This window comes from Leucopleurus acutus, assembly GCF_964270905.1.
Source record: "Leucopleurus acutus genome assembly, chromosome: 2".
In the NCBI taxonomy this organism is placed as follows: Eukaryota; Metazoa; Chordata; class Mammalia; order Artiodactyla; family Delphinidae; genus Leucopleurus; species Leucopleurus acutus.
The window spans coordinates 49,834,899-49,857,146 of record NC_139143.1 but is presented as its reverse complement, the minus strand read 5'-3'; the positions used below and the strand labels follow the sequence as shown (position 1 = coordinate 49,857,146).

The 22,248-nt window shown below is 46.9% G+C and overlaps 2 protein-coding genes across 25 annotated transcripts in view; one reads left to right on the top strand and one right to left on the bottom strand.

Annotated features, from left to right (window-relative positions):
* The window catches only part of PROX1 (prospero homeobox 1), a 57,243-nt gene extending 40,531 nt beyond the window's left edge, over positions 1-16,712 (bottom strand). For 3 of the 17 annotated variants that reach the window (XR_014325985.1, XM_082833227.1, XM_082833235.1), the window contains exons 1-2: positions 10,436-10,658; positions 1,738-3,529 (exon numbers count right to left, since the gene is read on the bottom strand). Coding sequence is in view for 16 of the 17 variants with exons in the window: in XM_082833227.1 (XP_082689353.1) it covers positions 1,738-3,529; positions 10,436-10,575 (1,932 nt within the window). In the remaining variant the exon portion in view is untranslated. The other 14 variants (XM_082833228.1, XM_082833230.1, XM_082833237.1 and 11 more) reach the window with 14 other exon arrangements.
* The window catches only part of LOC309957787 (uncharacterized protein), a 177,443-nt gene continuing 166,669 nt past the window's right edge, over positions 11,475-22,248 (top strand). For 6 of the 8 annotated variants that reach the window (XR_014325986.1, XR_014325987.1, XR_014325988.1 and 3 more), the window contains exons 1-2: positions 11,548-11,627; positions 18,480-18,589. Coding sequence is in view for 1 of the 8 variants with exons in the window: in XM_082833245.1 (XP_082689371.1) it covers positions 11,601-11,627; positions 18,480-18,589 (137 nt within the window). In the remaining 7 variants the exon portion in view is untranslated. Of the gene's footprint in view, positions 11,628-18,479; positions 18,590-22,248 lie in introns of all 8 variants that reach the window. The other 2 variants (XR_014325991.1, XM_082833245.1) reach the window with 2 other exon arrangements.

The window sequence follows — 22,248 nt, the reverse complement described above, 5'->3', positions numbered from 1 at the left end:
TTCAAAATGAGGTGAGGGATCTCTGAGGAGCAATGGGGTCTAGCCCTGGACATGAGCCTGGTATGAACCCCAGAAGGTGCTCTCCTGCAGAGGGTAAAAAAAAAAAACGTTCCAGGTCTGTGTCTATGTACTTTGCCTTTCTCATCACCAACAGCTATAGTCCAATTGGACCAATGTTTATTGCCCACTTATGATGTGTAAGGCATGGTGCCTGGCGCAGCTTTGATTCATGACTGGTGGATTAAACTTCAGATCTCTGAAAGTTAGAAGTTAAATCAGCAACCAAACCAACACTCGATTTCTATTTACATCTTAAGTCCTCAAATCTTTCTCTCAAGACGTCATTCTCTTCTTCCTCTCTATGGAAAGAGACAATGTGCTTAACTACCCAAGTGTGTCTCATACTTGTGGCTCCCATTCACCTTATCAGAAATCTTCACTGTTATCCTGAGCTGGCTGGAAGGAGATGAACTTCATATCAAGGAAAACACATTTCCACCATAGCTGGGACTTTGCACTTACACGGCAGCCTCTGGAGTAGGGTTAGATATGAAAATGTCAATCTCTAGTCATCAAGACGATGGCTCAAAACCCTTAATTTAGCAACAGCCAACTTAATTGCTAAATTTCATATCCATCTGGCAATTTATAGAAAAGAAATGTCTCTAGTTGCCCCCCAATGCTGCTATTCTACTCCCCCAAAACATCAACCACCACAAGATTTTAAAAAATTTACTGAAAGGACCAATTGACAGAGAAAAAAATCGTGAGTTAAAAATAGCTAGAGTTCAGGACAGGTCTAATAAAAAAATATAACTGGCATCTCTACATAAAAGTCAGGTTCAAAATATAAAAGAGACATAAAAGAGGCATTTTTAAAGTCGAATACGGCTGAGTTTTATATTTAATTGTGCTCTCTCGCTTTCCAAAATAATTTGCTTTGTGTATGTTAGGACAAAAGATTTCTGTGTATGGCTGAACAGAGGTTAATCATGCATAGAGGCAGCTGCACCAGACCCAAAGAACAGACCTTGGGTGAACGGGAGAGAGATGGATACCGTCTGAATAAATCAGTACCTGTGTATTTCCTTTAAAACAAACAAACAAACAAAAGAACACACCTCACTTAAAGAATAAGGAGAGACTCTAACTCCCTATCCACAACCATCTTTCTCCCACTGCAGCCTCCCATCAGTAGACTGCTCCTCGTAAGATTTAATCAGGCCTTCTTTAAACAGACCAGGCGCCTTATAGATTAACTAAAGGGAGAATTCTTCTTATGGAGTCTTCGGGATCTGAAAACTGATTTTTCTCTCTTTATTCTGCTATGAAACTTAGATTAAAATAAAACCTGATAGAATTCAATATTACAATGAGATTTTTTTTTTCCACCTCTAAATCTACTCTTGGGGAAAAAAAAAAAAAAAAGGATTAGAAGATAATACCGGAAGAAACAGCAGAAAAAACCCTGCTGCAAAAGCACAAATTAAATACTACCACTTTAGGGCAATTAACAACTTGTGAAAGTTACAAAAATGTTGGTTTCCTGTGAAGCTTTATGTGCAACCAGAAGTGCCTCACGCCTGCTGATAAAAGCCTATTACTCGGAAGAAGAGGAAAGACTGCATTCTTAAGAAGATAGTCATCTACATCATTCTAAATAATGTGTAAACCTGACCTTCTGGGAAGCCTTTTTGGTTTGGGCTTGTTTTCCTTGGGGGGCAAATGAAAGGATATTGCACTTCCCGAATAAGGTGAGATTTCGGACATGTCTTGAAGATCGCCACACTCGGATTTGATGAGAGACAAGGAGAGCCCTTCTGCGGTGCTGGGTGGATGTGCTGGTGAACAAGGATGGTGGCTCAGGTGGTGGGATGACATCTTGGTCCTCAGACTCGTGGTCTCCCTAGTTAAGTCTAAGGATTCAGGAGAGGCTCTGTCTTTTCCCGAGAAGGAGCCGGAGGGAGCACCTAATGGACTCTGAAACGGGTAGGCCATCAAGGGGAGGGGAAAGGGGTGGCGGAAGGTGGACGTGGTAAAGCCTGCGGTGGCCGACAGAGGCGACTGGTGCAGGGGCTGGTGGTGACCGCCGGCAGGGGGGCCGGAGGCAGACTGGTCAGATGAGTTTTTGCGGACCACCAGGGGCAGTGCTTCTGTCTGGTCTGTGGAACTGGGCATCTGCACATTGCCAAAGGTGTCCAGGGGGTTCGGAATGATGACATCGCCAAAGCACTGCAGGCGCTGGTTGGCGGTGTGGAAATTGTGGTTCTCCCCGTTGACTGCAAATCTGGCCTGGGGGATCTGCAGCGGCGGAAAGACCTGAGGAACCTGGCGAGAGGGTTTGGCGGAGAAGACTTTGACCACAGTGTCCACAACTTGCGACATGGCAGTGTTCAGTTCTTGTTTCAAGGTCTCGGCCAAATGTTTGCCTTCGGGTTGTAAGGAGTTTGGCCCGTGGTCTCTTTCTTTGTTGTTGCCTTCTCGCTTCGGCTTGTTTTCGGCCATTTCCTGCTCCCGGATCAGGGCCCGGGCTCGGTCGATGAACTGCCCCGGGTCCAGCTCGCACATCTCATTGTCTGACCTCCCCACGGAGTCCTGGACCCTGGCATCCAGGATCTCCGAGCGCATGCTGTCTTCAGACAGGTTACCATCTTCATCATTTTCAGAATCAGTGCTGTCATAGATCTGGTAGAACTTTTCCTGCAGCTGGCGCAGCTGTTTCTGCATGTCCTCCAGCTGCTGTTTCAGCTGTCGGCGCTCCTCTCGCTTCTGTTCTTTGCGGGCTGAAACCAGCTGCTGGAAACTCTGTTGCTGCTGCTGGGGCAGCTTCTGCTTGCGTTTGTTTTCTCGGTAACTTTCTCGGGGACTCACAGACTGCGGGGCCATATCTCTTTCATTTTCATTGCCCCGTAATGCCACACTGGGGGAATGGCTCATACCCCGGATTATATTCTCAACCCGGGCGCGCTTTGCTCTCAGGTGCTCGTCACATAAGCGATCCATATCAAACTGGCTCATAGTAGGCCTGCCAAAAGGGGAAAGACACTCTGGGGGGCTGTCTCTTGAAGAGTTGCTGCATATATCCTCCTGATGTACTTCGGAGCCTGTACTAGAGAGACCGCTGGCTTGGAAACTGGGCTCCGTGCCACCATTTTTGTTCATGTTATTTTTCAACAGCTGGGAAATTATGGTTGCTCCTGGAAAAGGCATCATGGCATCTTCATATGAGTTCGCCCTCTTCAGCAGCTTGCGGAGTACATTTGACTTTTCCCCATCTGCATGCTGCACCACTGAATACTCAACATCCTGCTCGGAACCTTGGGGATTCATGGCACTAAAAAACGTCGCTCTTGCCTTAGCAAAAAATGCAGATGCTGTCCCTACCGTCCTTTTCACTCCAATGTCAACTCTTCTCCTCTTGGTTTGCCGGCTTAAGAGGGCTGTGCTGTCATGGTCAGGCATCACTGGACAGTTATTGTGCCATCTTGAAAAGCTCGTCAGCTGGGCACAGCTCAAGAATCCTGGGACCCTGGCCAACAGAACAAAAGGACTGATGAATCATTTTCTTTAAATTTCTCCAAATTTCCTGACCTCAATCCTGAATCAAATGCAAAATGCATAGGCTCTGGGATTTATGGCACATTACAATTATTGCAATTTATTATGCACTCTGCTTGAAATGAAACATTTTTAAATATTTCTGCTCCACTGGTTTAAGATGGATTAAGATTAAAAAAAAAAAAAAAAAAGCAAAAACTGCTTAAGCACCAGTAATATGATTCTCTTTCACAAATGCCTAAAATGATACTGTTTATCTTCAGAAGAAACAGTAGATTATAAGAACACAGGCTCTGACAACCAATTGATTAAATTTTGGGCACTGAGATTCATATTACAAAAGAAGATAAAAGTGGTCTATACTTAAGAAATAAGGTTACATTTTGAGGATGCGTGAAATTTGGATGAAAAATTCCATTTCTGCGATAAAATTATTGTGGCTTTGACGCGATTAAGGGGAAAAAATGACTCTAAAAATGCAAATATTTCACACACACCCTTTATTACTGAATTTTAAAACATTTTTGTCATATGTGAAATGGGGAGGAGAACACTCCCACCAGCATCTTTCCAACATAAATGGCCAATTTAGCATGGAAATAAGTGCACAAATACTCATTCTACAAGTCTGCTTATTTAGCACAGATATGTGCTTTTTATTACTAAAATCACATTTGAAGACGGTATCTGTTGCTGGATTTTAATGTAAGTATGAGAATATTTATAAATTTTCAAGATGTCATTTTTGATGACTTCAATTATTATAAAGTTGGACTCAGTGCAGAAGAAGGACATTGTCACATTTTAGAAATCAATATGTGGAACAATAAATTGAGTTAGGCAAGGATAAATACATCTTCAGTGCTAGTTTTTTTTTCTATAATCTGCCAAAATAATACTTCAAACGCCTAAAGAAGCTCTTTAACATACACCATTTGTGAATCTTATTTCTTGTGCCAAATTAAAGGATGAGAAAAACACAGGCGGAAGAAAAAGACTGAAGGAAGATATATAAAGAAGAAAGAAAATAACATCAATTAAATATGTGAGAAAGGGAAATACCGTCTCTGTATATGAACTTCCATTGTTTCTTGGGAACACAATATAAAAAGGCACTTGCATGACATTTTTTGTGACGTTAACCAGCGATGCTAACCCCAAATTTTGTATAAATGTTAAGATGTCGCATCTTTTTGCTTACAATGAACGTTTTATGAAGAAAATGAAAAATTTTTTTCACACAGGGTTTATCTAATATTAAACTTCACGTTTGCTTAACAGAGCACATCTTCACAATAACAGGGTCTATTGCCAAAGGCAGCGTGCAGAGTGTTTGGAACAGCTCCCATCTCTTTCGGTTCACCTGTAAAAACATCTACGTGCTCCCTAGGACTGCATCTGTGGCTAGTTTTAAAGAATGACTATCCATGCAAATAGGCATAATTTCAGCATGAAATAACCTGTAAAAATCAAGAAAATGCTCAATGCTTAGATGGCAATGTGTATTTTTTTAAGCGACAAAGATTTCATCATGTAGCCCTTGTTCTCAGTTTTTATATGAAGATAATACATTTAAATAAAGGCTGTATCAGAGTGTCAAGAAAGCAACATGATGCTTTTTTGTATGTTTTTTTGGATGCTTGAGGGTAAAATACTTTTTTTGTGTGCCTCAGGATAAAATTTCCTGAACTTGGAATGGAAACAGATCTTGATAACTTCAATGTATAGGGTTCAAAACTGAATTCAAGATGATTGTGACCCCTCACACATTAATAAATGAAATTGGTTTCAGGAATACAAAAATGCAATGGCAAATATTTCACTAACATGTTAGATCTGATACATCAGGTGCAGCTGTCAGGTGAGAGAAAGAAAAAAGGGGAGACGGAGACAAACAAGAGAAAAGATGAATTATTTTAAAGCTCAGAAAGACTTGCATATTGAGGTGGGATGTCTTTGCGAGGAGGACTTTGTGTGTGTAGATCAGCTTTTCAAAAATAAGAGTTTATTGCCATTCTTTAAAAATTTTACCTCTTGTCTTTTTGGGTGCAAATCATTTTCTCTTTAATATCACCTGAAAAGCACATAGATCACCAATCAAAATGTTGAACAAACTTTCTGCAGTATTTTCTTCCCCTGTTCCTCTTAACATCCAATCTGGGTTTTCCCCCTACCCATCCTTGATACAGGAAGAGCATCTCCGCAACAGAGGCTCAGAAACAACACGCTGGTGTAAGAGATGAGCACAAGGTCATCCCCAGCCATCCTTCCCTTCCCAGCTGCCATTTACCTCTGCGTCAACTGCACTTCCTCTCATCTAGCCTAGGTATCAACAGCTGCATCCCTACCTCATGCCTGAGCCAAGGGGAAGGCTGTGCTCTTCCTAAGGTGGAAAGAAATCACATTCTCATCTTCAGTGGAGAATACATGTTAATTAAACGTGCTTGTTGGGTCTTTTAAGAAGAAAATATCCTGTAACTTCCTTCAAATTCACCGAACGAAACTGATTTTTGCAATTTTCTCTCAACTGGTCAGCATTCTTGGATTAAATAATGATTTGTTTCTGTTTGGGGCTAAGAACATTTAAATATTTTGGGGCCTTATTGTAAAATGTACAGCTGAGACATAACAATCAGGACAAAACAAATGAGAAAACTAGGAACAATTATATAATCCAGCAAGACAAGGCATTATATTAGTAGGCGTGAATAAATAGATCTCTATGTATAGCTTTGACCTAAACTCAGAAATAAAGGTATAGTAGTCATACACATTGGGATTATAACCCATGAAGGCTATAGGCAAGATTAAATAATTATAACTGGCGGACTGTAGTACTTTATTAGCATCATGTTTCACAAACAAGATATATATATATATATGAATATTTTGCCACATAAGAAAATGCATTGTTAAATGACTATAATGTAAATTAAATCACTTGAAAACACTTTCAAAGGTGCTTCCATGATTTCCCAATTCAGAATTTAGAGAATGCTATGCAATTAATTTATCACTGATATCATCCTGTCCATTAAGATTTTTAAAAATTCCTTTATTTCTCAATATATGTACTAAGCCATATGTTTCAACTACAATTATTACTGATTCTTATTATGTTTTAATTTTTACATTAATTTTGAGTTTAACCCAGCGATATGAACCTTTTGATCAGCACTGGTGAACATCAGTATCAGCAAGTATGCAGAAAAATACTGACGTAGCATTTGAACCCAAATGTATTATCGATTGGATACACATATTCTATTCCTGTAAACTCCTCTGTAATTAATATGAAAATCTACATAGAATATTTTTATTATTAAATATTGTGTTGTACCACTTGGCATCTAACTACATAAACACTTTAATAATTCCTATACGAAGGGTATCTTAACATTAGCAGATTCCTCCCAGAAAAAGGTAAGAACGTTCAACTATGATCAAGTCAGATTTTAACTACTCCAAAAGATTCTTCATTAAAATCTGAATTATCTGGAGAACGTCAGATAATTTAACATGGAGAATCCTAAGGAAGCTGATGACAACGTTAGTAGAAAAGAATTTTCAGGGAAGCATTTCAAAGGAACACTGCAGTGTGAAGTAGAAAGTGCTGAAGTGTTCTGCTTTAATAAAGAAGTTATTTGGGGAAGGGGATGCAACTTTTATGCCTCGATCTGGAGTCCAGATTCTAGACAAAGAAGTGATCACTATGATTATTACTCAGATAGTTCAGTCAAATCTTTCATGAGAAGGGGAAGGGGAAGGTTGGCATGGTTTCCTGCTTGGATGATTTAGACTATCTGTCTTTGTTGATAAAATGATTTGAAGAAATTGCTCAAGCCTACACTTTACTTCTTTTAGAAAACAACCTTTGAGTGGGCCTCTGATCTACTTGGGTCAAGCCGCTTATGAAACTGCAAGTGGAAGAACACTAACAAAGAACCTTGTAAATCCATCTGGAAATCAGTAATTCAAGGGGGGCAATCAGATGATTTGATTTAGGTACTCCCCCACCCCTGCCCTTTACCAAGCTGTCCCCTTCACTGTATTTAAGAGTTCATTTCTGCTAATTAGCAACTTCTCCTTTGGAGATGTTTCTGCTCACTATCAGGCTAAGAAAGTCTTTGATGTTTATTGTGAGGAACCCACCTGACATTAGTTAATACTTAAATTAACTAACATTGTATTGTCAAAATCTTACATCAGGTTTAAATTTTCCTATGATAATAGAGATCTCAAATCAGAACCATTTTATCTTAAATTCCTCCATTCTATCAAAAATTTCATACATTTTTCACCTGCAAGATGAACACAGAGTATTTTCTGAGACATGCCTAAAATATTAAAAAGTAATAAGTCACCAAATTAGTAAATAAAAGAGAGTGAGAAATAACTTCAAGAGGAAACACTTACATTTATTTTTTTTCTGAAGAGAACTGAAATACTCTAAATGTCCTTTGAAGCTTTCGAATACACCAGGCAATAAGGTTTTAGAAATTCCTTATGTATATGTCCTTTCCAATTTATACAGGTACTTAATTAGAACCCAGTAATAATATATCATGCACAATCCATCTTCATATTATAAAATCAGTAACATTTTATAATCTTTTGTTAATCTTGAACCTAAATATTCCTTATATTTACAGTTGCAAATGCAAAACAATGCCTCTAAGAAATTCAGGAAAAAAGGCCTATTTCATTTTGAACAAATAAAGAGTACGCCTGGCAGCTAGGTTATGTTTTAAGATTGTAAGTGCTACTTATAGAGGAAAGATGCAAGGGAATGAATAAAGTGAGAACAAAGATGCATGTTAGGTATGCATGACTTTTCCCCCACAAGGTCTTGGTGATTAACCTAAATAGAATTCTGCACAATGGACATATAAAAATATCAATAAGTGCCAAGCACAGATAACCCTTATTAAAAATAAAGCAAATGACATATCCATAGATGACATTTTAGTGATGAAAGAACTTCAAAAGCATCCAAAGAAAGTACTAGGAGGAACTTGGATGTTTAAGTCAAAAGAATAAAATGACACATACTATCTCATTTTCATGAAACGAGGATGATCACCCAAGCCACCAAACCAACCAACAAAAACCATTCACCATCTGATCTATTTCTATGCAACTCAAGAAGTAGCCTGTTTAAAGAAAAAAAATTAAAAGGTCCGATTTTGAGAATCCATATACTGTGCTTACCCTGAATTCTCAATCGCTTCCCTCACACATGAAGCCACAGTCCTTACTTTCATCTATTTCACTATTGCAGAAACAGGTCCATGTTGTAGCACATGGACAGGTTAACCAAATTACTCCCCTTTTTCTTCTTCACCACCCACAGCCCATTTCATTTTGATAATGCTCAGAAGTTCTTGCAAGAAACTTCAGAGGACTGACTGCCTACATCTTGCATCAAATAGAAAAGCACAGTTACCTCTCACATACTTGAGATTTTCCTTCTCCATCAAAGTAATAACTAGGACATCTGGCACATGTCTGGTACAATGACAGGCTCATTCTACTTTATGAGAGTATTTAACATACGACCTGCAAGAGTTTATGCACATACCTATTCCTTCTGGGCAGGGAGAAAGCGCGCTAAAGAACATAAGCTTTAAAAACAGTAACACTTTCAAACTGACTTTGGTATTCTTGGCAGGTACACACACCATCCATGGATGTCCAAAGCGCGCGCACACACACACACACACACACACACACACACACACACACACACGACGCTCTCACTACTCCCCCCCCCCCCCGAATGCCCCCAAAGACCTGGGAAATAGGCGTAAACCAGAGGGAAGCGAAGGGAAAGTCAATCTCCCTCCACCTGCTGCCTGAAGTGGGGGTACTTTCAGCTGCCTGGCAGACAGGAGCCCGAGACACAGCCTCAGCAGCAGCCTGCCAACATCCTTAAGAAAAATAAACAAACACATACCAACTTGTCCTCCACCCCCAACCAAAGAACTCACATGGCAGGGCTCAAAACATAACAACAGCGCAGTTCCCATGAGCCCGGACAATCCTATTAACCAAGGCAACCATAAACCCATAAACCTCCGCAACCCTGGAGCACACCCTGAGGTCTGGAACTGTACAGACACACACAGACACAGAGGAAATTTGCACCTGTCTTTCTTGACATAACACACCTGTCAGGCCCTGCCCATGGCGCAGCTCTCGGCTAACAGACCTTTGTCTACCTAATCCAGGAAAGGACATTATTATAATTTTTTTTTTTTTTTTTGTAAAGGAGGTTATAGATGGGAGAGAAGGGGTGGGGGGGAGAACAAGAGAAGAGACTTATAGCCTTGACTTTGAGAGCAGGCCACCCTGTGCTTGCACTGTTATTATAAGCTCAAGGAGACAACACAGACCTTCTGGGAAAAATAAAAACAAGCAGGTGAGTTCCCAGCCTTCCCCCAGGCGGAGTGGGTTCTGGACTGCCAAGAACAGAAGTTTCACACTCCAGCCTGCCTCCTTGGGCTATTTAAGACTGTCGCTCAACCCCTCCTCCCAGGTCTTCTGTCGGCCAGCCTGGAGGACTCTCAACTTCCGAAAAAAAGCTGAGAAGTGGCGGGAGACCTGTGAGTCTCTCTCCAAAGCTACTCCCCCTTTGCCTCCCTCCCGCCCCCCGCCCCCCTCACCTCGCCACTCCAATCCATACCCTCCACCTACGTTCAGTTTTAGCAGGAGGAGTAAGTGGCTGGCACGGCAGAAGAACCAACAATTTGCTAACCTGGGCTTTGGGTAATGTCTCCCCCCAGCTTGCCCCCGTCGTCCCCCTCCTTGCCGGTTCAGGCTAGATAGCAGCTCTTCTCGCCCCCTCACTATTCTTCCCAGTAACAATCACTCTCACCTCTTCACTCCTCCCTCTCCAGTCCTCCGGAGTGGGGCAAAATTGCAGGTACCACCCAGACGAACCAAGATCAGATCGAAGCAGCCCAACCACGTCGACTGCCAGCGGTGACTGCGAGCACATCCGCTGCCCGAGAACATCCTCTACCCCCACCCGGACCTCGATCCTTCCATCCTCCCGCCGCGCTTGAGCCCCAGTCCTCCCACCACAGGACCCCTGAGGCTCCCGGTGCCACCATACCCTACTCAACTTGACCTAGCCCTGGGTCCTGGGAGCACAGGGGAGGGGCGCCGTGCTCGTTTCCCAGGACCATCTCTCCATTGCTCCAACCCTGATTTCAACATTTCGGCTTCGACAGCGTTTTGAGAGGAAAGTAACAGAGCGCCCCCCCCCCCACACCTCCCTCTCCTTTCCTCCCTACTCCCTGGCCCTCTGCTGGGGTTAAAAAGGAGAAGTGAAAGGTATGCAAATGACAAGCAAATTGGAAGCTCCTGGAAGAAAGGCAGCTATAATAAACAAGACAAAGAGCAAGGACGTGGGGACTAGCCCAGGAGTTTTCACCGGGGGAGATGGGAAGGATGAGGCTGGGAGGAGAGCGGGGATCCAGACGAACAAAAAGCGACCCGGTCCCCCTCGCGGTCCTCTCTCCTGGGAAGAGAGGGCAAGAGAAAGAAGGAAAGGAAGGAAAAGCCTCCTCCCCCTCCAGAAACAGTACACAAAAGGTGACAAGATCAGCGACAAGTCCAGCACTATCAGCCTCCCCCCTCTCGCCAACACCACCCCCCAGCCACCAGCAGGAAAGAGAAAGAAAGAAAAGCCAAGCGGATCACTTACTCGTAGGAACTGGGAGAGGCGGAGCGCTGAGTTCCACTGAGGCTTCTGCTTAGAAACTGTTTAGACACTATTTTATTATGATTCATTTAAAGAACACCATTTTCTCCTGGGGAGGGTGGAAAGATGTTTACACGAGTATGAGTAATGGGAGTCTCTTTTCTTTTCTTCTCATTCAAGAACAAGCCGGTACAAGTGATTCTGGAAAAGGGGAGGGGACTCGCGAGGGGGAGAAGATACTTACTCGGTGCAGAGAGCAGTGGGACCGAGCCTTTTTTGCAGGCGGAGAGAGGAAAACACGCGCGCGCACACGCACGGTGAGATCTTGCGGGTGATGAATATGATAATTGGACAAGGGACGGTGAGTCCGTGCGGGAGCGCGCGAGCGGGCCGACGGGGAGAATGAGGGGAGAGAGAGGAGAGGGTGGGCAGGGAGAGGAGAGGAGGGAAGACAAGAAGAGAGGAGAGAGAGGAAGAGAAGACGCGAGAGGAGGAGAGAGGAGAATAGGAGAAGAGAGAAGAGAAGAGAGTAGAAGAGGGGAGAGAGGAGAGGAGAGAAGAGGAGCGAAGCGGAGAGGGAGCAGGCGGACCCGGCGAGAGCTCTTTTGCGCCGCTCTGGTTTCCCCGGCTGCAATGGTGTATTATTTCAGAGCGCTCCCTCAGCTGAGGGCTCCGCTCCACAACAAGATTTACTTTAAGACACAGCTGAAGGAAACAGGAAGACTGCACGTCACAGTCTGACTGACGTACCCGGCCCCAGCACCCAATCGCGAGGCGCCTTCGGCTTCAAGGGGGGATAGCGAGGCAAGAGAACTTGGGAGGAAAAAAAATATAAAAGGGGTGGGGGTGAGGGGCTGGGAGGAGAGGAGGGGAGAGGGGCCCCGCGCTCCCCTCCCCCGCCTCCATCCCCGCCCCCACCCCCCCTCACCCGCGCGCAGCCACTGCTTGGGGGCGACCGGATCGCCGCGCCCGGGCCGGAGCGAGCCATCTGCGGGCGCTGTGCAAAGCCGGCGACCGCGCGAGCGCCGCTCAGCTCACACTCGCTCTTCCAGGACGCAGGTCTCTTTTTTTTTTTTTTTTCCCCTTCATTTCCCAGATACAGCTGATCGAGTTCGCTGAGCGGCAGAGCGAGTGAGCGCTCCTCGGACAGGGGTGGAGGAAGGCACAGAAAAGTATACTGGAGAAAAAGTGGAGGTTTTAGGGGTGGGGTGGTCTAAGAGGAGGGAGTGAGGATCCTCAAAACATTCCACTTTTTAAATGATCATAGCTAGTATCAGGAATACATGTCACCCTTGCTTCCTTTTAAAGGAGAGGCGGACAATAAAATACAGGTAGGTTTGGGATTAAAATAGTAGGTGTCAGAGGTTTCACACCGGCTCCGCTGCATCTGATATAAGAAGACTAGTATTGGCTGAATCCCAGTCAATCTCCCGTCAAAATTGTTAGGAAGAATATTTGTCCTTGGTTACCTCTAACAACTTTATTTGGATGGTAGGTATAGCAACCTTTACGGGGAAAAAAAATGTTACAAACAGTACCACGCGATTACGCTCAGTAACTCACTCACCCCAGAATGATTAAAGAGAGAGGTTTCAAATAGGATTTACACAGTTTTGACCCCCGGGTAACAAACATTAAAGTATACTCGGCAAGAAATTTCAAACGCTTAAATTTCGGGCTTCTAAGTCAAGCCATAGAAAATTCACTTTGGTTTGACATTTCTTGGACGAAAAATAACCAGCAAGACTTCTTTAGATAACGTGGCTCTTAAAGGGCTTCTTGGGATTTGAAAGTTGCTAATGCTAAAGCGCAAGAGCCCAGCCGCAGCTAGAATGTCTCTTTCACCGGGCACAGTAAACGGCTTTTAATAAAGCAAATGCGCTTATGACTTAAAGATCCTATAAAAGCTAGGGCTTGCAAGGGCTGCGAAGCAGAAACATTCATACCTAGTCGATAAGACACTCATTTTTTGGTAGGAAGGGGACAAGTATTTTTCGTGTGTCCCTCGAATTTAATCAGATCAAAGGTTGAATCGTGTTGCGTCGTGACAACAGAGTGTTTGTGAAGTGTGTTACAAGTGTACTGGCCGATCATTACCACCATCTTCTGCAACACACGCACGCACACACTTTTCCTAGGACACTTACAATCTCAGCCTCAAATTCATCAAACTGTGAAGTCAAATCTTTGAATAAGAATAGTGATGGTACTATGTTCGAGTCCATACGCTGTAGGAAACTTTTGGCACGGGACTCAAACATTGCAAAGAAGAAAAAGAAAATCAGGCCGGCCCGGTTAGGTGTTGGGGATAAGAAAAAAAGACTTGCTTGAGCATCTCCAGCCTTCATTTCTCCCCTTTTGCCGCCTCCTGACACTCCCCCCCACCCCATTACGGAAACAACACAGACCCTCACAAACACACTACTCACACTTCCAATGATCGGCTACTGTATTAAGTGTTCTAACTGAGAAGGGACAATTTAGGCTGGGGACAGAATCTATCAACGTGCCCATTACATACAGGACGGAATAATGCTTCTGTTGGTTGGGTCCTTTCGAGGGAAGCGGGTGTACTGAGCGGGGAAATGTGGGTTCTGTGAATGAATCAAGGCTACTTCCTTTCTTCTTTTTCGCCCTATTATTTTCCTTAAGTATCCCAGTATGTACATGTGAGCGCCAGCCCACAAATAAACTGGCAGGAGTAAAGGATACATGCCCTCCACACCTTAAAACCATCTGCTCAGTTTGACATTTAAAAGGGAGGAGGGCAGGGAAGGAGGAGGGGGAGAAGGGGGAAGAAGGGAAGCTGGGAGGGAGAAAAGGTTCAGACCCTGGAAGGAAACGGCTTGAACTTTAGCCCACAAGTTTATGTCACTTGCACCTAGCGCTCGGGTGCAGTTTAGCACACACTACGCCCGGGAAGTGGCGGCGGGAAAAGTTCCCTGCGAGCCCCAGTAAGTCCTTTATCACTCCCGGGGGAAGGCAGGCCCCAGTCTTAGTCGGGGTAACCCGCTTGGCAAACAGGAAAGCTCCCCCACCCCCAGCCTCGGCGACGGAGGCTCGCGGCTTGCCAGCTCTGCCGCGGAGGTTCGCAGCCCGCATTTGGGCACAAGAGCGGCTTTTTGAAATAGCGCGCGCGACGCTGGACGCGCGAGCTCGGTCCACAGCCCAGCTCCGCGAGCTGCGTACGCGGAGCCCGGTCCTGTCCCCTAATGTCTAGGCGACGTACAGGCCAGGCTCCTGGCAACCTCTCTTGCCAGAGCTGCGGCGCTCTCCTGGGTCTCGCACCGCCCTGGAGCAAGGCGTGAGGCCCGAGCCCTCTATCTCGGGCTACTCCCGGTTTGTTTTCTGATAGGCGAGAAGCGATCAGTCAGCCCCGGAGACAAGAAGTCGCCTAGATATTAGCTCCATCTCTGAAACCAGCGGCCAAGCCTAGGGTCAGTCCCTTTCTCCGCCCCAATGCCAACACAACCCCAATAACTTAAAAGTTAACACAAGTTCTGACTGGTCTTCCAACAAACCCTATCCCTGCAAGCTACATTGACTTATTTATCTGAAGGGTGATCTGTGCGTTCTTAGTCAAACTCTTGCACTTATCACTTATGCCTCTGGTTCTGGGTTAAACACACTTCGCCTTGACATTTTCTCGGTGTATTTTACTCCTCCGGTTCTTTCTTAAAGCCAGTAGGTGGGGGTAGGAGAGAAGACTGCATATAAGTAATTTAAAACCTTACAAACAACCGTCAGCAGATCTTAAACAAACCAATTCTGGGAATTTCAACTAGACGAGTTGAGAGACAAACGTGGATGTTTATTTCAGGAGAAGGATGCTGGAGATCCAGCCTGGACACACACACAACACCATCCACCACTCACCACCACCACCACCACCCTGAAAAGAGGAAGAGAAAGAAATAAAAAACAGCTCTAGGGTGCAGGCCGGCCTGCTTCAGGCTGTCTAGAGGCAGACTGACTGCCTGCCGTATTCTCCCTCTCTCTCTCTCTCAATCCCTATGCCCAGTGTGACGCCAAGCCCAACCTGGATTTGTTCTGAATGGGGGGGAAAGTGAAATGCCACGAGATCAGTAGCAAGTAGCAGCTGCACGGTTTCTCTCCTGGGAACCCCACTGCTTAGAAGCCTCCCGAGTGATGTTTGTTTAACCAACAGCTTTCAAAGTAAACAGAAGCGAATCACTCCAAAGAAGCTGAAATATAACCCTTACAAGAATTTGGGGTAAGGGGTGTTGGCAGAAAAAAGTAATTTTTTAATTAATAAAACCCCCACCCCCAAATCAGGGCCCATCACGACGCCTAAAGGAGCCTAGAATTGTCATAAAAATAAAAATTCATTGAAAGGATTCCTTACAATAAAGTGGCCTCGAAGAAAATCCCTCTTCTCCCACAAACACACTCCCGCGGTTAGAGGGGGTTGGTTGTCAGTGACTGAAGGGGCACACTACTACTTGATTTTATGGAAGAAGGCGAAAACAATCAAAGAGAGGTACGTTCCCTGCCCCGGAGTAGAAAGGAGTAGGCTGGGAGCTCTGCGTCGCCAACCCTGGCTCTGCCTCAGGCACCGAACTTTCCAATATCAAGATATTAACAGATGGTGGTGAGCACATGGAGGGCTGTTACTTACATAATCCAGCCACTCCGCCTGGCCGCGCTGAGCCCGGCGAGGCGCCCGCCAGGCCGAGCGCGCGCCTTCCGAGGGGTGCCGTTGCCCGCCCCCCGCCCCGAAATAAGTTGACTTTCTCCAACCCTACCCTGCTCTTTGAGGGCTAGGATTTGGAGAGGTCGTGATTTCAGAAAAAAACACACATCGATCCGCTTGTGCTTTATCCTCTTCAGTCCACAGTAGTGAAGAAGCCAAGGGCACAGGGAAGTGAAGGGGACGCTTTCGGGGAGAACGGGGCGCTCTCCCTCCGAATCTGGGGGTGCTAGGCAGTGGGATTCGCGCCATTTACACCCCTCCCTCTTTGGCGCGGATCAGCATCTCTTTCCCTGTCCCTGAAATACAAGGGCAGTCTCGAGCTGCAGCCGGGGGGCATGGGGTGGGGTGAGGGTGTGAGTGTGAGGGGACGCCTCTGCACGCGGGGGCGCAGTGGGTAAAGTTACGCAGAGCCTCTGGGCACCGCTACATTTCCGAGCTTCGGCAGGATTTTAAGCACTGGTTCCCACGCGTGGGGAGCCCCTTTCGGGCCGGGTGGTGCCCGCTGCCTGCACGCCCTCAGCGCTTCCCCGGAGGCCCAGGCCCTCCCCGTGTGCCTGTGTACCTCCGCGTGCGTGCCCGGGGACAGGTTTGTTTGACGAGCCTCCTTCCCTCTGGCGACTCGGGGCCGCCGAAACTCGCGCGGCACACGCCTGCGTGTGTTGGAAAAGTTTCTGGTCGGGAGGGAACGCTGGGAGTCTCCTCTCCGGCCCCAAGGCGGCAATGGGGCTTCCTCGCCTGCAGCTTCCTCCCGGTCTCCTCCTCCCGCCCGGCCCTTCCTTCCTAGCCTCGGCCCCGCGCTAGGTGTCGCGGCCTCTCTGGCCCGGAGACGTCGCGCTCGAGAAGAGGCGGCCGTGGCGCCGCGCGGAGGGCGGAGGGCGCGCCCCTCCCTCCCGCGTGCCCCTTGGAGTGTGGGTCGCCCCGCGCCAAACCCGCGGCCCGGGCCTCTCCCGGGGGCCTCCGCACGGCCCCGCTGACCCGAGCTGGGCACACGCCGGACGCAGAGAGCAGCTACCTGCTCCCCGCGCGCCGCGGAGCGGGGAAAGTCCGACGCCTCCGGGCCCGCGCGGCGCCGCGGCCGCCCCTGCCCCCGCCGCCAGCCTGTTGCTGCGGGGCCGAGGCGGCGGCGAGACGGTGGACGCGCTTAACCTGCGAGGTTGGGGCCACCGCCGGGGACCCAGAGAGGGGCGGGGACCTTTGGAGGGCTGGAGACCTCCCCTTCTGCTCACCCCCTTTATTTCTTCGGTCTAAGGATATTTGGCCGTTACTCCCAGCTTCCCTTTCTTCGGTCTTTTAAGTCAAGGGTGTGAATTCGGAGGAGATGCTCTTTCCAGGGGCTTTGATGGTAGGATTTAAGTAATCCCTACTGCCCATCTTACAAGGCTTTTATTCAGGACGCCAGTGAGTTAGAAATAAATAGGTGTAGGCCAGGCGCACGCAGGGAAAAAGAGAAGGAAGCTCCCAGTTTGGATTTATTTGGGGGGAGAGAGAGTGACTCTGGAAAGTTGCATTTTGTTTAAATTAGAGCAAGACAAAGTTGAAAGCCAGATTTCTTTAATTTTTCTGGTAATATTTCTTTTATGAAGTATCTAAGTGTCTGTTTGTCATCATTTTGAGATCAAAAGGAAAATCCATATGCTGCCTAGTTTTTCAAAATTGCTATTTAAATATGTTTTAAGTGCTTTATCCAACGCGGAGAAGGCTGCTCAGAGGCAAGGCTGGTGACAGGGATATAGCGGGCTGGTTTGAGGTGGAGCAGGGGTCCCCAAGACGGGGCTAGTCAACAGGAATCACCAAGGAAGATTTTCAAAAATAAGGATTTCTGGGCCCACACCAGCTAGGCAATCAGCAGGAGGACGTGGGAATCTGGGGGTCATGCTGTGTTTCCAGTTACTGCTCAGCCAGTCGCTGCCTCTGTGACCGTGGGTGTGTCACTTTATCTGAGCCTCAGTTCTTTTTATCTGTTAAATGGTAATAGTATCCAACTCCTAATTGTAGAGAGTTTTACATAAGTAATATCGTTCAGCACATGACTGGTGTTCAATAAAAATGGAAACTGTTTGGTCTACAAATGTGTGTTCTTCACACTTGCGCTGACCTGTACTCCTCCTGCACAGAGCCCTCTCCCATCCAATATTTTGGCGAAGCTAAGTGGACTGTCATTTGATGTGTATGCACATTTTAGCTTATGCATACTGGCTACTTTGGACACTTTATATGCTCACCTCTCACCTTTTAAGCCATAAAAAATAGCATGGTGTATGTTTGGAAGTTAGGCCCTGTGCTCTTGGACTTAGAACTGTCCATCAGTCCCACTGGCAGACAGGAGGCATTTACCGATGTGAAATCAATCTTTCTTTTTTTTCTCTCTCTCTTTTGTTCTTTCTTTCTTTCTTCCTCCCTCCCTCCCTCTCTTTTCCTTCCTTCCTTCCCTCCTTCCTTTCCTCCTTCCTTTCCTCCTTCCTTTCCTTCTTTCTTTCTTTCACCTTCCCCGCTTTATAGATGGCAAACCTTTCCTACAGAAGCTGCCTGTCTCACCAACAAAGCCACAGGACGAAAAGTTCTATTCAAGGAGGGAACAACAAGAAGGCAAAAAAGGGCAACATTCCTAGGTAAAACTAAAATGTATATCATCTACCATATGTTTTTACATGTGTGAATGAACAACTCCCCCAAATCTATGTCATGTAAAATACAACCCTTCTTAAAATTATGTTCAATCCAATGAGTAGGAACACACCCCAAGGTCATTAAGGGAGAGCCCAGCCAAAGACAGCTGTGAGAAGGGAAAGAAAGATAGAAGGGAAGGAAAGATAGGCGGGAAGGGGCCATCGCTGGCTGTGACTCTGCAGCAGGGTGAGGGGAAGAAAGCCAGAGGAATGGAACAGGCATAGCCAGCAGAGAACAGATCAAGAAGGCTGACAATTTTAGAACTGGAGATGGCCGTGAGTGGCTAATGAAACATCCCAAGGAAGGTGTTTTGCTGGTATCCTCAGAAGGCTTCAGATTAGTAATCACTGCCTATTCCTGGGTTAAGGAAGAGATTTCCAGCTTGGGGCATCCGAGGGCCCAGCCCCTAGGCTGAATGAGCCCAGGGGCTGGGAGTGGGCACCCTTTACTCTCTGCATGAGGGAAAGCCCAAGCTTGATCCCAAGATGCCCGTCCTTCCAGCGTTTGTGTATATCTTTGGGCCAGTGTGGAAGATTCCTGCTCTGTGACTACTGGGGGTGAGAGAGGGATATGTCTGTGACTCTAGGGGACAAAACAAAGGCCCTCAACAACCATAGAGAAACACACATCCGGAGCCAGGCTGTAGGGAGACAGGTATCAGCTTCTGGTTCCTTACCCCCAAGCCCCCTCCTGGTGGTGGTCGTGGTGGAAGGAGTACTTTTGCCTATTCTTGTAGGGGAGGAGGGCAGGGGCAGAGGCTGAGAGGAAGATCTGGAGGAGCAGGGTGGGGTGGGGGGGTGGGAGAAGGGGGGTGGGAAGGGAGCGCATGGGAGGGTGCCGGGTAGGGGTGAGGGGAGATTATAGGTGGAGGTGGGTGGACTAGGTGTCCTGCACAAGGTAAGGGGCGGGGTGGGTAGCTGGCAGTGGGGCTGAGGGAGTGGAGTTCAGGGGAGAGGTGGGGCTGGGAGTGCCAGGGCCAAAGCGGATAACTGGAGGGGATGGGGGGTGCAGGAGGTCGGGGGTGGGCGAGGAGGCTGGGGGGTGGGGTGCCGGAAGGGGTGTGAAGTGTGGTTTGAGGGACGGAGTGGGAGGCGGGAGCGAAGGCGAGGCTGGAGGCTAAATCGGACCCTTGCTCCGGCTCGCGGGAAGGGCGCCTCCTGCCAGTCTGGCGAGGCTCTGGAATGCTCTGGGTCACCCGCTGATCCCGGTTGGCGGAAGGCCTCGGGCAGCCCCCCCTCCCGGCAGCTGCCTCTCGGGGGCGGGCAGCCCGGGCTCCCCCCGTGCGCGGCGCTGTTGGTGCGCGTTCCCGATCCGGAGGGGTGTCGCCGTGCGTCCCCCACCCGCGGCTTCCCGCGCCCCGGCTCCGACGGGGGGTGGGTCCCCCCAGCGTCCCCGCACAGGCTCCGGGCAGCCAGCTTCCTCCTTCCTCCCAGCTCCACCTCCCCTCATCCCCATCCTAGGCCCCAGGGTGGCTCCCTCACTCCCCCAGGTCCCCGAAGCCCCATGCTTTTCCCTCCCGGGGCAGGCGGAGTTCATCTAATCTTCGGTGGTCTCAATGCTAATCTTCGGGGCTGGTGCCTGGGGAGAGAGGGCAGGAGGGGCTGCGGAACCCAAAGTGGGCTCAAAGAAGATAGAATCATTCAGCAGATAATTACTGTTTGCAAGACACTGCTGAGCGTGGCAGTTGGTGACCCTGTTGAGAGAGCGAGTGGACTGGACGATTTTGGTTCTTATCCAACACGGAGGGACAGTTATGATGTGTTCGATTTAGCCAGGTTTCTGAAACCTCGATTCGGAGCAGGAGTCTAGAGGAATCTGGGTGAGGGACAAAAGTGTCAACACCTCCTTCTCTCCATGTTTCAAAGTGGTCTTTCTGCGAGAATATGGGAGGGAGGGGCCTAGGCACAGTGATGAGCAGTGATAGACAATTCTAGCATCTTCTGAGCACTTCCTACCTCAGAACTGCGCCAGATGCTTTATGTCCAGCACTTCCATTTTCTTCTAAAATGCCATAGACTCTAAGACACACCATCCATTTAAATGTGCCCTTTGGGAGAAAAGGAAAACATAATGACCTTAAATGCACAATCGATTGTAGGACATATTGATTGCAGGAACATAATAAAATATGAGAAAAAGTGAACCTGAGCAGTGAAGAAATAAGTACATTAGGTGTAGTTCTCCCAACAGCCCTGATGAGAGTTATCCCTGCTGTACTGTATGCATGAGTAAACGGGGACAGGGAAGGTTTCACCACCTGCTTAAGGCCACAAAGCCGGTAAGTAGCCGTCAGAATCGGAACCCAGGTTTGCCTGCCTTCAGAGCCGGAACGGTTCCTCCCAGGGCACACGGCCTCCGCAGGGATGGGGCTTTGTCAGCTTCTTCACAGCCCAGGTTCTCTCTTGACCCTTTTACCATCAACACTCCCTCCCCCACCCTCCACGTTATGGAGATTTCCAGGAGGACAAAGTAATTCATTTGGGGGAGGGGGTACAAAATAGTCAAATTACATTTTTCAGATTCAAATAAAGTCTTTAAAGGGTAAAACCCATGCATGCCAGGTTTTGCTGTGCACCGCAGGAAGTCGAATTCAAGGATCTCTGTATTGCTGAAAATAGAATTGTAAAAAATAAAAGGGGTGGAGGGAGAAAGTGAATGAAACTAATCCTATTAAACGTGGTAGCATGTTTCTGTGGCACGCAGGGAGAGATTAAGCACAGGAAAGGGGATAAGTACTGCTTCAGTTTCACTAAACTAATGTGACAACTTGTCATTGGAAATCTTTGCAGCTTGTTAGTAGATGACTAGCTGATTCAGAAGTGTTTTCTATCATTCCCTTTGTGTCTCCTGTGAGTTTTGTTTCTTTTTTCAATTTTCTTTCTTTTCCTGTTTCTTTCTTACCCATGCTGCTCTATTTTGCTTTTTAATCCTGCATGTCTCCTTCAAGTCAAAACATTTAGCTGGCTCTAATCAAGATTTAGTTTTGAAGATGCCCCTTGACCTTGTCTTGCCCAGAGAAGCCCCAAAGGGGACTGACTGCTCTCCATCCTCAACCTGGGGTCTGTCTTGTGGCTTAAAAAACCAAGCTTCTGGGGAAAACCTCTCATTTCAGATTTCATTTTTCTGCACTCCTTCTTCTTTTCTTCTCTTTCTTTCTTTTTTGCTTTATCCTTTTATTCTCTCCTTTTTGCCTTTCATTTCCATCCTTTTTTTCCCTCACTTACCCCTTTCTCCTCTTCCCTGTTTTCCTCTCTAATTTCATTTTCTCTCTTGCTTTCCTCCCGTCAATGGTTTCATTTTTTTTACCTAGAATTTCCTTTTCCTCTTTAATACACTCCAATAACTCTCTTATTCTTTCTTTCCTTTAGATAAGACAGTTAAATTGGCAGAGAAAAGGTAGGAATCCCTCATGGTAGTTACCATGCTGGATTAGTTCCTGGCGAAGGGAAGGAGGCAACATTGTGGGGAAGGGGCCAGGGCAGATCACAGACATGCAGGGAACAAAGAGCTGATCTAAATCGTGAGGAAGAAAGAATTTTAGGCTTGGTCACTGTCTTTCCAAAGCAGGTGTCCAGCTTGTTTGGAAGCGTGGCTCACTGCC